At 42.0% G+C, this 16,039-nt stretch overlaps 2 protein-coding genes across 2 annotated transcripts in view; one reads left to right on the forward strand and one right to left on the reverse strand.

Moving 5' to 3' along the window:
• Positions 1–12,449, forward strand: part of LOC135260777 (beta-1,4-galactosyltransferase 6-like) — a 28,307-nt gene extending 15,858 nt beyond the window's left edge. The window contains exons 7-9 of the mRNA XM_064346311.1: positions 2,960–3,082; positions 4,718–4,819; positions 6,609–12,449. Coding sequence (XP_064202381.1) covers positions 2,960–3,082; positions 4,718–4,819; positions 6,609–6,756 — 373 coding nt within the window. The 3' untranslated portion in view covers positions 6,757–12,449. The remainder of the gene's footprint in view (positions 1–2,959; positions 3,083–4,717; positions 4,820–6,608) is intronic.
• Positions 12,064–15,578, reverse strand: LOC135260778 (transthyretin-like). The gene is made up of 5 exons (XM_064346313.1): positions 15,445–15,578; positions 14,361–14,506; positions 13,988–14,123; positions 13,101–13,240; positions 12,064–12,633 (listed from the first exon to the last, which is right to left on the reverse strand). Exons 1-4 carry the CDS (start codon positions 15,508–15,510, stop codon positions 13,133–13,135), a joined length of 456 nt encoding a protein of 151 aa, XP_064202383.1. The 5' UTR covers positions 15,511–15,578; the 3' UTR covers positions 12,064–12,633; positions 13,101–13,132.
• Between the last annotated feature and the right edge of the window lie 461 nt (positions 15,579–16,039).

The following is a 16,039-nucleotide window of genomic DNA, read 5'->3' on the forward strand; positions in this document are numbered from 1 at the left end:
GCGTTGGGCGTCTGATCGTCTGATTGCAACATCTGATTTCGACAACCGACCAGGACCAGAATCTGTAATCCCTGCGCATTACGGAATCTATGTACTTTCTTGTACTTTATTTCTCCCAGCATTTGGCAATAGGCTATTGCTTAAAATGCATAGGCCTGTACAAATAACGGCGTAGGCTACATCAAGGTTGACACTTACCATCCACAACTGCTGCAGAATCACGTAAAGCACTGAAAATGGAAGAAATTGTGGAAATTGCAAAAAAAATGGGGAAAGTCGTGGAATTCATGGCACCTGCGACTTCTGTGCTTAACACCCAGCCTTACCTATATATCCCAATCACATCATGAAATCCTCGTCTTTATTATGAGAAATTACTTTTCTCATAATCATGCTATATTATTTTGGGGGGTTATTTGACCAGATTGGTGATATTGGAGGCCTTGTAACCCTACCCCCTCCCCATAAATTACGCCCTTGGTTCATGTTGATGTTGATTTGGAGCACATGTCCACAGACAGTAGAGGGCCGCTCACCTGAGCATCTGTCGAGAATGCGCATATTCGATAACTTAATAATACAGCACATTCCGAGAAAGATGCCCTGCAACTATGCAGTGCTAGTTTCACCAGTCACCAAAACGGGAAGCGAAGATGTTGCTGCTAACCAGTCACATGCAGCATAAGTAGCACGCTTCCTGTGATTGGTTGGAAAGATGTTCTCACCGGAACTGAACTGCTTATTTCTTTTGAAGTTTATTTTGGTCCAGTATGTTGCACTTTGCAAGGTTTGAGCCTTTGATGTGAGCACCAGGGCAAGGAGCGTTGGGCGTCTGATCGTCTGATTGCAACATCTGATTTCGACAACCGACCAGGACCAGAATCTGTAATCCCTGCGCATTACGGAATCTATGTACTTTCTTGTACTTTATTTCTCCCAGCATTTGGCAATAGGCTATTGCTTAAAATGCATAGGCCTGTACAAATAACGGCGTAGGCTACATCAAGGTTGACACTTACCATCCACAACTGCTGCAGAATCACGTAAAGCACTGAAAATGGAAGAAATTGTGGAAATTGCAAAAAAAATGGGGAAAGTCGTGGAATTCACGGCACCTGCGACTTCTGTGATTAACACCCAGCCTTACCTATATATCCCAATCACATCATGAAATCCCCGTCTTTATTATGAGAAATGATTTTTCTCATAATCATGCTATATTATTTTGGGGGGTTATTTGACCGGATTGGTGATATTGGAGGGCTTGTAACCCTACCCCCTCCCCATAAATTACGCCCTTGGTTCATGTTCATGTTGATGTTGATTTGGAGCACATGTCCACAGGCAGTAGAGGGCCGCTCACATGAACATCTGTCGAGAATGCGCATATTCAATAACTTAATAATACAGCACATTCAGAGAAAGATGCCCTGCAGCTATGCAGTGCTAGTTTCACCAGTCACCAAAACTGGAAGCAAAGATGTTGCTGCTAACCAGTCACATGCAGCATAAGTAGCACGCTTCCTGTGATTGGTTGGAAAGATGTTCTCACCGGAACTGAACTGCTCCAGAGTTCACTTGAAAGTGGCCCGAGATGACAGTCCTTTCTGAATTGGGCTGATGTGGGTGTCATTTTGTGTTTTAGTCCAGTACTATGACACCTGATTCAGTTAACCAACCATGGTCTTCAATTAGGCTAAGACTTAAGTAGAAACAGTGCTGAACTAAAACAAAAACCTACACCCACATTGACCTTTTTCAGGTAAGATGGGACACATCTGGTCTAAAGCAAGAAGATAGATGTGTTTTGGGCACAGCAGTTTCATGTTTCCAGAGGCTGCGCATATATAGACAGATAAATTGTACGTTTATTCACAATTCTCAACATACATATCAGTTTTTATGTTGTGCCCCAGTGTGTATTTCTGTGGTCTTTGTTTGCATGCCCCAACAATCAAATATAAGATTATACATAGCGTTTTAAAGAATGAACAGGTGAACAACCTCCGGAGGAATACATTTTATGTACAAGTTGCTGTTAAATTACTTGAAGTACATTTTCTTGCTTTAGATGACAAACCCCTCCAATACCCTCGGTTAGCAGCCATTATGAAACTGGCAGGTTATCAGAAAGTCTATGAAAGTCTATAGAAAGTCTATAAATGATCCGTTATCATACACACACAAAACTGTTTGGGCCAAACATGCAATTAAACTGAATGATGATAAAATAAAAAAAATAATAAGTTTAATAATTGAACATATCCTGTTCAATGGCGCCTCCTGCTGTACGTTTTTGTTGTTAGTTTTTGCTGGTGGTGGTGGCCCTTCCTCTGTCTCTGTGTAACTGTGCTCTATGCTCTTTTTTAACATTTAAAAGGATTATGTTGCAACGCGTACTTCCCAGATAAATGCATCTATGACGTACAGTAAAACTGCTGGATGTACAAGCCAGAAGGCACAGAGCCCAAAACAAAACAGGCAAACAAGCATGTAGGTACATTTTCCAAATACATTGCTCTCAGCAGAACAATGCGCAAAAAATGCATTCCCACAAGTCTAGGCAAAGAGCTGAGATGATGCCAAGTCAACGTCAACTCACAACCAACTGTATTCCCATAACGACTGTTCATAAATAAACTCAACATAAGCGTTAGGTGCCTTATATAGATTTCCTGTTTACTGCCCATCCCTGATAGTCAACTTAAATTTTCCATTAGCTTATTGCTAAAAATAACTTTTACACTGGATTCTGTGCAGTAATCTGGTTTTTCATGTTCAAGTAGCACCACCACCGTTTCCTGTTATCAAGTGCTCTTGGTGGCGCAGTAGGGTAACGCTTTGATTTGCTGTGCTTTTCCACCACGGTGCGTTCCTCTCGCACACAGAGTCGTTCCGCTGGCTGTGTGAGGGTGGGCGTTCCCTTCCGGTTGGTGACTCTGGCTCATTTCCCTTTCAGCCTCCCGTACAGCGAGTTCTTCGGCGGCGTGAGCGGCCTCACCGTGGAGCAGTTTCGCAAGATCAACGGCTTTCCCAATGCATTCTGGGGCTGGGGCGGGGAGGACGACGACCTCTGGAACAGGTCACTCTCTGCGATGAATGCTAACCGCCGCTACATTAAGCTAGTGCCAGTGTTAATGATGCATCAGTCTAGGGTCAATGTTAATGATGCATCAAGCTAGTGTCAGTGCTAATGATAAATGAAGCTAGTGTCAATGTTAATTATGCATAAAACTAGTGTTAACATTAATAATACATCAAGCTAGTTTCAATGTTAAGGATTCGTCGAGGTAGTGTCAATCTTAAGGATTTGTGAAGCTACAATATGCAGTGCAAAGTGCTTAACACTAGAGCATTGTGGCCCTTGAAATGTTGCCCAGTGCATAATCTTTCAGCCTAGACAAACAAAGGAAGCATCACTGTTGTGACAGACACAAGATAAACACAACCCAGACAGCAAATCTGTCTGTTGGGTATTTCTGATCGAATGTACAGGGAAGGAGAGTCTGTTGGCCTAAAGGTAAAGCGTGTGACTGGCTGGTGAAGTGTGTGACTGGCTGGTATAGCGTGTGACTGGCTGGTATAGCGTGTGACTGGCTGGTATAGCGTGTGACTGGCTGGTGAAGCGTGTGACTGGCTGGTATAGCGTGTGACTGGCTGGTATAGCGTGTGACTGGCTGGTATAGCGTGTGACTGGCTGGTGAAGCGTGTGACTGGCTGGAGAAGCGTGTGACTGGCTGGAGAAGTGTGTGACTGGCTGGTATAGCGTGTGACTGGCTGGTATAGCGTGTGACTGGCTGGTATAGCGTGTGACTGGCTGGTGAAGCGTGTGACTGGCTGGTGAAGCGTGTGACTGGCTGGTATAGCGTGTGACTGGCTGGTGAAGCGTGTGACTGGCTGGTGAAGCGTGTGACTGGCTGGTATAGCGTGTGACTGGCTGGTATAGCGTGTGACTGGCTGGTATAGCGTGTGACTGGCTGGTGAAGCGTGTGACTGGCTGGTATAGCGCTTGACTGGCTGGTGAAGCGTGTGACTGGCTGGTATAGCGTGTGACTGGCTGGTGAAGCGTGTGACTGGCTGGTATAGCGTGTGACTGGCTGGTATAGCGTGTGACTGGCTGGTGAAGCGTGTGACTGGCTGGTGAAGCGTGTGACTGGCTGGTATAGCGTGTGACTGGCTGGTGAAGCGTGTGACTGGCTGGTGAAGCGTGTGACTGGCTGGTATAGCGTGTGACTGGCTGGTGAAGCGTGTGACTGGCTGGTATAGCGTGTGACTGGCTGGTATAGCGTGTGACTGGCTGGTGAAGCGTGTGACTGGCTGGTATAGCGCTTGACTGGCTGGTGAAGTATGTGACTGGCTGGTGAAGCGTGTGACTGGCTGGTGAAGCGTGTGACTGGCTGGTATAGCGTGTGACTGGCTGGTATAGCGTGTGACTGGCTGGTATAGCGTGTGACTGGCTGGTGAAGCGTGTGACTGGCTGGTGAAGCGTGTGACTGGCTGGTGAAGCGTGTGACTGGCTGGTGAAGCGTGTGACTGGCTGGTGAAGCGTGTGACTGGCTGGTATAGCGTGTGACTGGCTGGTATAGCGTGTGACTGGCTGGTATAGCGTGTGACTGGCTGGTGAAGCGTGTGACTGGTTGGTGAAGCGTGTGACTGGCTGGTATAGCGCTTGACTGGCTGGTGAAGTATGTGACTGGCTGGTGTTGTTTGATTTCAGAGTGCACTATGCCGGGCTCAATGTGAGCAGACCAGAGGGAGACTTGGGGAAGTACAAATCAATTCCGCATCATCACCGAGGAGAAGTACAGTTCCTGGGGAGGTACGTTTCACCACTTCAGTCAGACCAGTTTGATAGACACATACACACTTACACACACCTTCTCTCTCTCACACACACACACACACACACACACACACGTACTGTACGCATGTGCAGACACACACACACACACACACACACTCTTTCTCTCTCTCAATCTCTCACACTCTCACACACCCATACTGTACACATGTGCAGACACACGCGCACAGATGTGACCAGAGACACACAACTTCAGACACTGTGGATGACACGTTTAGAGGGGGCTTTTCAATTGAAACCGCCACTCTACCAAACTATAGCCAAGATTTTCTTTTCAAATGCGAAGTTGCAAAAGCAGCCACAGAGCCGATATAATAGTGCCACGTGACGGCTAGTGCAGAGCCGACGCAGATTCAAATGCGTGGTGAGGACAGCGAGGCTGCTGCACGGCTGGGCCTTGCCGCTGTCGAGCGTACTTGCCGTTTTCGCATTGCGCGCGTGCTGTTGGAGTGCGATAGCTCAGTGGCGCAAAGCTTGCCTTTGTCTTTTTCTGAACTCTGCTCAAATAGACCAAATGGCACTTCTCCACTCATGTCCTTTGCAAAGCGTTTTGTGATGTCAGTTTGATTTTCGCTAGCCGATATCTACGTTATCACTTGAACTGATCGAGGGACGTGTTTTCCATATTCGTATTAGTCACACTCGGTTATCAAAACTGACAGCAGAACAGCGCTAATACTAAACGTGAGCCTGTCACAGTGAGAATAGGACACTAAAGGGAAATGTTTCTAAATTACTTTAATGTGGGGATTTTAAAAAATGCATTTAATAATTTATAGAGATTTTCCTAAACGTTTAGCATTTTTTTGTGCAACTTTAGCGGTTAAACGTTTAGAAGTCACACCCCTAACGGAGAGGCTAATATTTATGTACGTGCATTAGCTGTTTATTGTATATGGTAAGCAGGGTGACGCACATGACCTCGGCCTAGTTTGGGATTCATTTCCTGGTAATGAATGCTTAGGTACTGGAGTGAATGTCGTAAGTGTAACATCAGACTGTACGATGAATGGGACCTTCACATCTTCGTATTCGACGGTGCCATACTGCAGACTGAGTTTTGAATTTATGCTTTAGATGTCACCCTGCGGGCAAAATGGCAGCCTGACCGCAGTAGGCGGTAGTGTGGCTATGGTTGTACTGACAGACATGTTCATCTAAACGGGTATTTCCTGATGTCCTACTTCCCCTTTTTGGCAGGGCATTGTGTCTGTTTGTGTGTAAACGGTCATGTCCGCATCTGACCTTAAAATTTAGTACATGGGCCTCGACTCTGCAGAACAGCTTTGTAACAAACAAGAAAATCTTTTTGGAAACAGCAGTCCCTTGTGCCCTTGTGATCCGTGTAGCTTGTCATTTTTTTTGTCTTTTTTTAAATTATGCTTGTTCCTTTTTTGTGTGCTCATTGTGGGATTGTAGTCATCGCTGAAAGCAAAACAGGTTTTGGAATTGAGTGCTGTTAATCTGTCATGTTTTAAATCTTGATTTACTAGATAACCAAAGATCTATTGTGGGTTTATCAAGGGTTGTCTTGATACTGATCAAGGTACCTAGTATGACTCACTTGCTCACAAGCTGGAATACAAATATTTCTCCGTACAGAACATTCCAGAAACTGTGTTTTACATGAAAGTGAAATCCTGTCCCCCAAACCCAGTGTCCTTGAATAAGGAAGTGATTGTTGTAATGCTCAGTGCAAGTAAAAAAAAAAAAAATCTGATTTATTTTTACTATTTTTCCTCCTCAGGTACAAACTGCTAAGGTACTCCAAAGAGAGGCAACACCTTGATGGTTTGAACAACTTGAACTACACACCCAAAATCACTTTGAGTAGCCTGTATAAAAATATAACCGTCAACCTTTATCCGGAACTGGCTCCTATTCCAGACTACTGACTGCCGTCGTCCTCTGCCGTTTCGCAAGCACCTCCTGGGAGGGATGCCCACACCCTCGGGGAAGAAAGGTCCTGTCCTTTTTTTTTTTTCCCCCCCTCCCCGGCTCTGTCGCGGGGACGCGTTGTTTGAAACGTTTCCAAAGTTACCTTGGCTCGCCGAGAGAGAATTCCACCGCGAAGTACGTCGACCGAACGAACGAACGAACGAACGAACGATCGACCGTGCGTGTCATTGCATGTTGTCTGTGTCGGCTTCAGCTACTAAAACACACATCACATTTCGGAGGAGCGGAGAGGAGGGGTGCGTCGCCTTAAGAGAACCCGTCGCCAAGTCCTCGTCTCTCACTTTGCATTCTTGCGAAAGCCACCCTGGTAAAATGCTGAAGGGAGACGTCCAGTCAAAGTCTGTCGGCTGATGAACGCTGTAAATTGCGTTCCGTGTAAAATACTTTGTAAAATACTATTGTAAAATGAACCGTGTGTATAAGACACTGACGTCGTGTAGTATACTCACTTTGAAATGTTAATATACGCTATTCTTAGAAGTGCGGTGTGAAATGTTGAAAAGTGTGAATTCCCCACCTGTTTGATGGCTTATAGCACAGGAACGTACCTTGAACTCGATGGAAACGCCTTTTTCTTTGTGTCGTAAGATAATGGACTGCCCCAGGACTAAACCTGGGTTGTAATTTTTTTCTCTCCCAAAACTAAAACAATCTCAGTTTGATCGTGAGAACGATATTTTGCTGAGAAAATTTAAAAGAAAAAAAAAAAAAGATTTTCCTGGCCTTAAGCCATGCTTTTCGTCTGAATTGCACAACTCTATATCAGTTCATAGACTTTGACTGGACCTTTGCTTTTACCATTACCGTAGAAGCCAATAGATATTTGTTTATATCATATGTTTGTACACACACAATTTTTTTTTAAGCAAGGGTTTTTTCCTAGAAAACATAAAATGTGATTTTGTACATGTGATGTATATTTGACAATACATTTTATTTTTTGTATTTATTTTTTTAATTTAAGTTTTTTTTTTTTTTTTTTCTTTTTTTGAGAAGTTCTCTTTCTTCACGTGTTTACATGAGCACACTCCATATCTGGCTGCCATGCAGAGATCATTTGCATGAGTGGACCCTGTGTAAATAAGGGCCTTGTAAAATGGTTAGCATAGTAAAACTATTAAGCATATTCCAGTGTACTTTTATTTTGGCAGCTATGTCCCATTTCCCCTGCACCATTTTAGTAGATTATATAATTAACTGAGCTGAGTGGCCTTCTGCCTGGAGGACTATAAGAATAAGTTTAATGCGAGCAGAGGCTTTGACGTGTTGCTATTCTTAACTGTAGCTTGTCAGCACCTTTCATGCATGCCTTAATTGATTTCATTTTCTTTTTCTTTTCTTTTTGTTGTATAAATTCTGATTTTTAAAAAAATTTGACTCCATTGCTGTTGTTGACGCATAAGCGGTGTTGGTCCTTTATTCAAGTGCACTGTGTTAAAGGTGACGTTTTGTTTATATGAAGGCGTGCTGCGGACACTCGAGTGCCATGGGGGGCACTTGTCCCTTTGCAAGCTCTGCCAGAATGTTCCGGACAAAATGTACCACCGGTCTCGATTGTAAGTTTTGTTCTTTTTCTCCCGTCTGATTCACGTTTTAATTTAATTTTATATCTCCTTAGAGGTCTATCTGAGACTGTAAAAATGCCGAAAAGAAAGATGGCGAAGGTGACGCGACGTCGTCTTTTAGCGGCTCAAGGAATGGGCCTAGGTCGTAAACCTGTTGGCTACGTGCTTAAGCTTTGGACGTACAAGCAGTTATGCTATCGTGGAAACGTTGCGTTAGCTTGTTTTTTATGCGCTCTCTTCCCCCCCCCCCCCCCCACCCCAAACGTCTTTATGGACTTTTCGTGGTTCGGCTGTACTCTGTTGCCATTTACCCATGTCACCATAAATGTTTTTGTTATTTTTGAGGTTGTCAACAGGAGGAGGAAAATCAAAAGTTGACCTCAAACTGCCAGTAACGTAGCCAATTGCTGTCTGCAGAAAGCCTCCACCGTAGTTTTCTGAATTAAATCTGTTTAACTTCTGTCTCGTAAAATATGCCATTCTTTGGTAGCCAGAGGGTAAAGATGTTATAAGCTGTTATAGCTTGCAAACTTCATTTGGCCATTAATCGATATTGCTGCTACTTCCATCTGTCAGGATTCCTAGGAGGAAAGTTAACGTGGTTTTTGTAGTTTCTCATGAAACTCAAATGCTGTTGTGAATTGGTAGTTCTTAAACCTGGCCTCAATTCAGTTTGCATAATTTGTAAAAATCTGGCCATAACATGGAAAAAACATTCATTCATTAGAATATAAATGTAATATTGTGACAATATTGTCAACATTGACAACACACTATCTCACATTTATTGTTTTTGTTGGTTGCTATCCTGTGTAAATACAATATCAAGTTGTATACATGACAAAACTACAGTGTACATATTCTGATGGGGTTTGAATAGGAAAACCTGCTGACATGAACTGTCATTATAGTTTTTCATTGTTTTGTTTTTTTCATTCACGTTTTCCATGTCTGCATCCATATATGTGTATTCTTAAGATGACAGGTTGAGAGGAATCATATTTAATGTTAGGTAGCATAAGTGATATGGCCAAGACTTCTTGAGCGTACATTTTCCAGGGAATTCTGACGTGTTTAATAGTTTATGGATAGGCATTAATGCTGACTAGCAGCATGGCCTGCTCGGTTTACCTCAGTCTAGTCTCCAACCTCAGAAAGGACACTGAATGGTCAAGTTAAACAGGAGTACCATCCAGCTTTACACTAAATGGGCTAAAACATTTAAAATGAAGGTAGCCTGAAGGATTATTGGAAAATGGAAATATTGGTGTTGTTCTTGTATATTTTTTACACCCCTTTTAAGTAGATTTTCCTTTTTAGAGATGTATTGCCTGAACTCGGACACAATGCGACTACTAACCTGACAATATTGATGTTATTGTGAAATAACTGGCTAATCAAATAGCCAGGTGGCTTATTAGTTAGCCAGGTATGCGTTTACTTGAACTACTGATTTAGGATTCAGGTTATGGTAGCTAGCAGTTTATTTGCAGATATTAAAAGAAAAAGAAAAAAACAAGGTAAAATTGCTTCCTTTCTCAATTCTCTTTGTTAAAAAATAAATAAATAAATGAATAAAACAAAATCTTGTTAGTTGGATATTGCTGACTGTGTTCGACATCCTGGGGAAATGCACTTTACCTTGTTTTTCTGTCGCAGCCTAGACAGGAGAAATGGGCTGTAGGGATTTGTGAGGGTGCTGTTGTAAATATTTTTATTTGCCCAGGGTAAGGGCAGGCCTCTAGACGATTCTGGAAAAATGATATTGGTAAATGCATTCAGTCTGGTCTAGTACGTTTAGCATGTGTCCGAAGGAGGCTACAGAGACAGAAGGGCATTTACGTTTACTGCGAAAGAGCGTTTAAAAAAATGTGTACTTATTTTTTGGCAGAATAACCCAAGTGTTCAGATGTCTGGTGTATTTTAATTGATATTTCTTCCCTATCAATGTGTGATCTTTAAAGATGGACCGTGTAATAACTGCATTCCTCGGTTGTATCATTGTGCATTTATACACAAAGTCTGTGATTCATAACAAGGCTGTTTAATTAGTATATCCATGTTGATTTTGTCACAGACCATGGTTTTAAAGTCTGATTTATTTTCTGGGGTTTGTGTGTTGCCTTCATGCTTCATTGCCTATTTAAAGGGGCGGTTCACCTAAAAATGAAATTAATTGTACGCTGCCACTTTTCCGGTGTACTGACTGTCCTGTCTCTTCTTCCACGGGTTTCCAGTGCTTTTTCTCCCCCCATAGGGCTTTCAGTTTCTCCTGTGTATATTTTCGTAAAGTCTTGACCAAAGTATGGCAGTATCGTGTTAGGTCATAGCCCTAATTCTGGGAAGTGTGTTAGTGTTTTTAAGCCATGGGTTCTCTTGGCAGATTCCCAATGTTTTTGATTTATGCAGAAAATAAGGTCTGTAATTAACATAACCCTATGTCATGTTTTGTCCTATGACATAAATTACACCCGTTAATATCTCAACAGTGAATAACTTCCCTGTGTTAGGACTACAAACTGACACTGTGCCGCCATGCTTTGGTTGAATCTTTGCACAGATATATACACGGTTGCCGTTCTTTGGTCGAAGAAATTGCTCTTGATGAAACCGTGCACAAATTAACCTCTGTGGATGTTTGAGTAACTAGCAATATATTTGGAAAGAGACGTTGCTGTTGAGTTATCTAGAAAACTTGTTAGATCTCCGCAAAACTATCTAGATGGGTAGATAGTACTCTGGGTAAGTGGAAACGTACCTTAATTTCATTTTTGGGTGAACTCCCCCTTTCTCCCCCTTTAAGGAATCCCAAGTGGAAATTAGTTGACAATAATTTTCAAAAAGTTGGGGATAGCTACGCAGTAGGAGTAACATGTTCGCAAGGGTTTATCTTCAGAGTTAACGTACTGATGTAGATGTCTAGACATATTAAGGTGAAACCAAAGTGCAACTTTTCCATCCATACATCACTGCTATGGCCACCATCAGGCTCCTAGACTCATTTTTACAGTTCAACCACTTGGTAAATACACTGATGCCTGTGTGTATTGAATTATAACCATATCAAAAAAAAAAAACAAACAAAAACAAAAAAATGTAGAATTATTTTAAATGTGGAGTATTAAGTCTTTCAGTATTCATATATTTATATACATGTGCCTTGAGGCCCCTCCACCCCCCGCCCCATTTTTTATTTTGTTGTTTTACTTTTTACTGTTCTTTAGAAATGCAATTTATGTTTTTGGCTGTGACTTGGCTTGTGTTGTTTTTCAGTGAAGTTTGAGTGCACATTCTATTGTTCTGTTTTTATTTATGAACTCTGACCTAGACATTAGAGGCATTTTGATTGAACATGTTTAGATTTTCATTATTTTTGTAAAACTTTGCAGTTCCAGGGGAGGAGTTTGCTATGAACATGTCCGGTCATTGTGGAAAAAAAGGTTTGACAGTACGGCTGCAATGACGATGATTGCGGTCGGCACTATACACCTCTTGTAATCTAATGACGATGAAGTCGGTCATAGTTTGACTCTGTAACCTTTTTTTTTAAATTCAGCAAAAGTCAAATCCTTTGGTTGCCATGTTCTTGCGCCACAATGCTTTAGCTGAGAGGAGTTTCCTCTGAAAACAAAGCCTCATTTTTATTTTTTCTTTGGAATGATATGGGTGTAGTTTCAGAGGATTGTATGCGTTAATTTTTTTATTTTTTTTGCACAAAGTTTTGTAGCGAGTTTTCTTTGGCAGCTTTAACAGGACAAGTTTACTCCGTGGAAGTTGTTGTATCCATTTGCTGTTCATAAAATACCATTGAAGCGCCATGATTGTCCATTACACACGCAATGCGCATTAAATGATCAACATCACTTTCCTGGCTAGTTTATTAGTCATGTGACTGCCCCACCCAGATCCAAACTGAGAATTACAACTTGAAAACAGCAGAGTCACTCCAATACAAATGGACTTTCATGTAAGCTATCCATCTTCTGATTTGTCCATAGGATATTTGTATATTTTTTATCATTGTCTTGTATGAAAATAAATGCACAAATATTAGCAAAGCAGAATTCCCCCTCTTCCCTCATTGAATGATTCTTGTTTTATTTTCTTTCAATAATTTTTGTTTTGATCAGCTTGGCAAAAAAAACAAAAACAAAGCAATCAACAAAAAAAAGGCTCTATGGTATCAAAGGCACTTTCTAAGTTCCTGATGCAAAATCCTCTTCTCTGATTGGACCGGCGTTGGAGACCCTGGGTAACAAAACGTGGTTTACAATTACACGGTTGATTTGTTTAATGGGCACAGTTACATTTGTGTAGGGGGGGGGGGGTGTTCAGCCATCAGAGCTAATTATATGTATTTTTCCTCCCCATACTGATGTTCACACTACCTTTAGCAGACACGTTTATACAGAGCTACTTACAGTTTACAGTTTTTGCATACAATCAATTTATACAGCTGGATAATTGAATAAACTTAAGTACTTTGCCCCACAGTGGTTTTATCTGGCACAGTAAAATGATCAGTGTCAATTCCACTCTTAACAGTGTACATATGAATTCAGTTGGGATAATGATGTACTCTGTAAGAGTTGATTTAACACTGCACATTTCACTGCGTACCTTGGAAAGGAAACTGCATCCGCTGAGTTACTGAACCTGCAGTCTGTGCACATTGTCGGCAGCGGGAAGCGCGGGCGGGTGTTGCCGTCGGTTACCTTCTCGAGGGTTTGCCGGGTGAAGGCGTGGCTCAGTTGTGCACGTTGGCGACGACGGCGGTGGCCGTGTAGGAGAAGGGGCTCAGGAGGATCGCCACGGTGTAGTGGCGGTGTCCGTCCGCGTGCGCCGTGAAGACCACCTGCGGGACGAGCCGGAACCCTGTCAGATCTTCCCTCTGGGTGTCCCTCTTTTATATCAAATGCACTCCTTACACCCCCCCCCCCCAGTCGCTTTCCCACTGTTCCTGACACTGTTCTTCCAATATAATGCTGCTAAGTGCAAAGGAGACAGGAGCTCCTTTTTGCATGGATTCAATCAACTTCTGTTCTTGACTGTTCTTGAATTGCAATCACAGTGATGATTGACAGGCTTTTTTTTAAGCATTTACTTGTGAGTCAGTTAAGGACGGATTAGCTAACGAATCCTCGCCCCAATTTCTTTTGCTATCAGAGATACCTGGGTCTGTATTTTGCAGGGTCCCGTGTCACTGGTCTTCCCATACAATGCTGCGGTCTACCTAATGTGCACAACCTGAGTATAATGACTGAGTGCTGACGTTGGGTCTGAGAGCCACAAATCAGCAAAACGGAAACTATTTTGTATTGATTTTTGGAAATACATATCGTTTGCCTTACAAGTTTACACTGGCTTTGAGGGAGATCATGTGTGTTAACATATTAAAAAGTGTTATTTTAATTTATGAAAGTGGCTATTTCGATAGACATTAGCAAAAATGACTTAAATGTATAAATAAGGAATAGAATTTAAGTAATTTTTTTTCCTTTTTTGGGGGAGGATTGTGGTCATTGGTTTAACCAGTAACCCGACTCTGAATCTGCATCTGCAACAAATGTTTCTTCCCTGGAGAACATCTGTGTTCACTCACGTCAGCCATTTCGTGGAAGGGAGTAATGCCCTTGGCTTTCCAGTACGCTTTGGTATCGAAGGCCACCTTGTAAATTCCTGCGGTAAAATCCTCCTCTTTGATTAGATTCATGACTTCCCCTGCTAAGCCGGTAACCCTGGACAACAAAATTGGGTTTCTGATTAATGAAAAAATATGAAGGGATTAACTGGTAAAAAAAATCACACGAGAATCTTAAATAGAGGTTGATTTTGAAATGAAACCTGGGTGTGTTATCAAACAGGAGATAGACAGCAGCTCGTTATAAAGGCGTTACTTTCTGCTTCCTGGGCTTGTCTGCGCGTTCTGATCTGGTATGCCATGGTGATAGCATGGAGTAGTGTTTGCAGATTACCCAGAAGTCACTTTGGTCCAGGAGCCGGCCGTTTCCTGTCTGGAGACCGTGACCTTCACCTCGAACGCTGGAGTGCCCTGAACCGCATCCAGAACCTTCACCATGAGCGGGCAGGTGGGGTAGGCGTCTCCGTGACCGCCTTTCTCCTGGAGAAAAGAGCATCGGCTGTTTTTCCACTTCAACCGCGGATGCTTATTGTTTCAGTGTCTTGCACAGGCTTGTTTGCTAGTTCTCCGTAGTCAACATTTAATGCAGTTCCAAAAATGTTAAGCCTGGATTAGGGTGTGCATTTTGTTTATTCGATGCCATTACCCTGTAAAGAGAGATTATGTATCTGGATGATTAAGCAAGCACTAAAGGGGAAGTAGAGAACCCAAGGGTGTAACGTCAAATCCCTTCCAGGGATTGAAACGTTAATCTTTCTGGTTTAATTACAGGTTCAGTAGCCACTAAAACATACCGCTGCAATTGACTCAATAATGGACTTCCACAAATCATGAAGTACAGTCCCATTTCCAAGAGCAACTTTCAACCGTTTATAATATCTACTTTTATGTCCAGTTCTATATTTACTTTAATTTTTTTAATTTAGAAATATGTTATTGGTGAATGCTGCTATCAGAATGAATGTTTAGTTATTTGCATGTCTATATATGTGTAAGTAAATGCAATTGTAAATATTATTGAATACTATTTCAGTAAACCAAAATGTTTTTCAAATGCACAATTTAGATCAGGACTGCCCATCCCTTTTCCTGGAGATCTATTGTCCTGTAGTTTTTGTACAAGGCACTCCCCATTCAACAGCGTGATCTCATTGAGCTGTTAATTAGTAGAATTGGGTGTGCCAAATTAGGGTTGAAATGAAAACTTCATTTCAGCAAATCTCCAGAAACAGGGTCGGGCAGCCCCGATTTAGATAAGTATTTAAGGTACCACCCACACTGCACATAGCATTTAGTTTACGTTATCGGATTTCTTACTTCCTAAGAGAAAGCCATCAGCAGTAATTTAGACAAAACGTATACAGTAAAAACGAGTGTTAACATATTTTACTTAAGTCTTTTGAATGACAGAACCTTACCACAGGCGCTGCTTCAATGTGGAAGATGGCAGCCGCCAAGATCACAAAGACTGCTACAGGAGTCATTCTGCCTGTCTCTCCTGGTTTCTTCACTTCGGACTGGCTAGTCCGCACTGTTAAACTCTTATACCCAGGCCCGCCAACCTTGTCTGTGGTTTACTGTGATCATGTGATCACAAATATCTGCTGACCTGTTATTGTTTTCCCCTGCAAATCAGATGAGAATAAGAAAGTAGAACAGAACTTTTTGCTAAGAACCTTATAAAAACAGGATTTAGGATTTAATGTACAGTACAGTGTATGAATGACTTCCTGGTGATAATCTTTTGGGTTCACATTTTTAAAATGAAGAAACAGCGGGATCAACTCAGGCAAAGTGGAGCAGAAACTTTCTATTCCCCCCCCTATTTAATATCCCATTCAGATCCGATTTTATTAAAATGTTTCTAGTCATGAGATTTTAAGATGGATTTGAGGTGTTGGTGTAAACTATGCTCGATTTATTTATTTATTTTTTTAAACCTGCTGCAGTATGTAAGAGTTACTCAACTCAACCTCAATCCACATTCACTCAACACTGTAGATTAGCTTCCAT

Source organism: Anguilla rostrata, chromosome 8 (assembly GCF_018555375.3).
Source record: "Anguilla rostrata isolate EN2019 chromosome 8, ASM1855537v3, whole genome shotgun sequence".
NCBI lineage: Eukaryota > Metazoa > Chordata > Actinopteri > Anguilliformes > Anguillidae > Anguilla > Anguilla rostrata.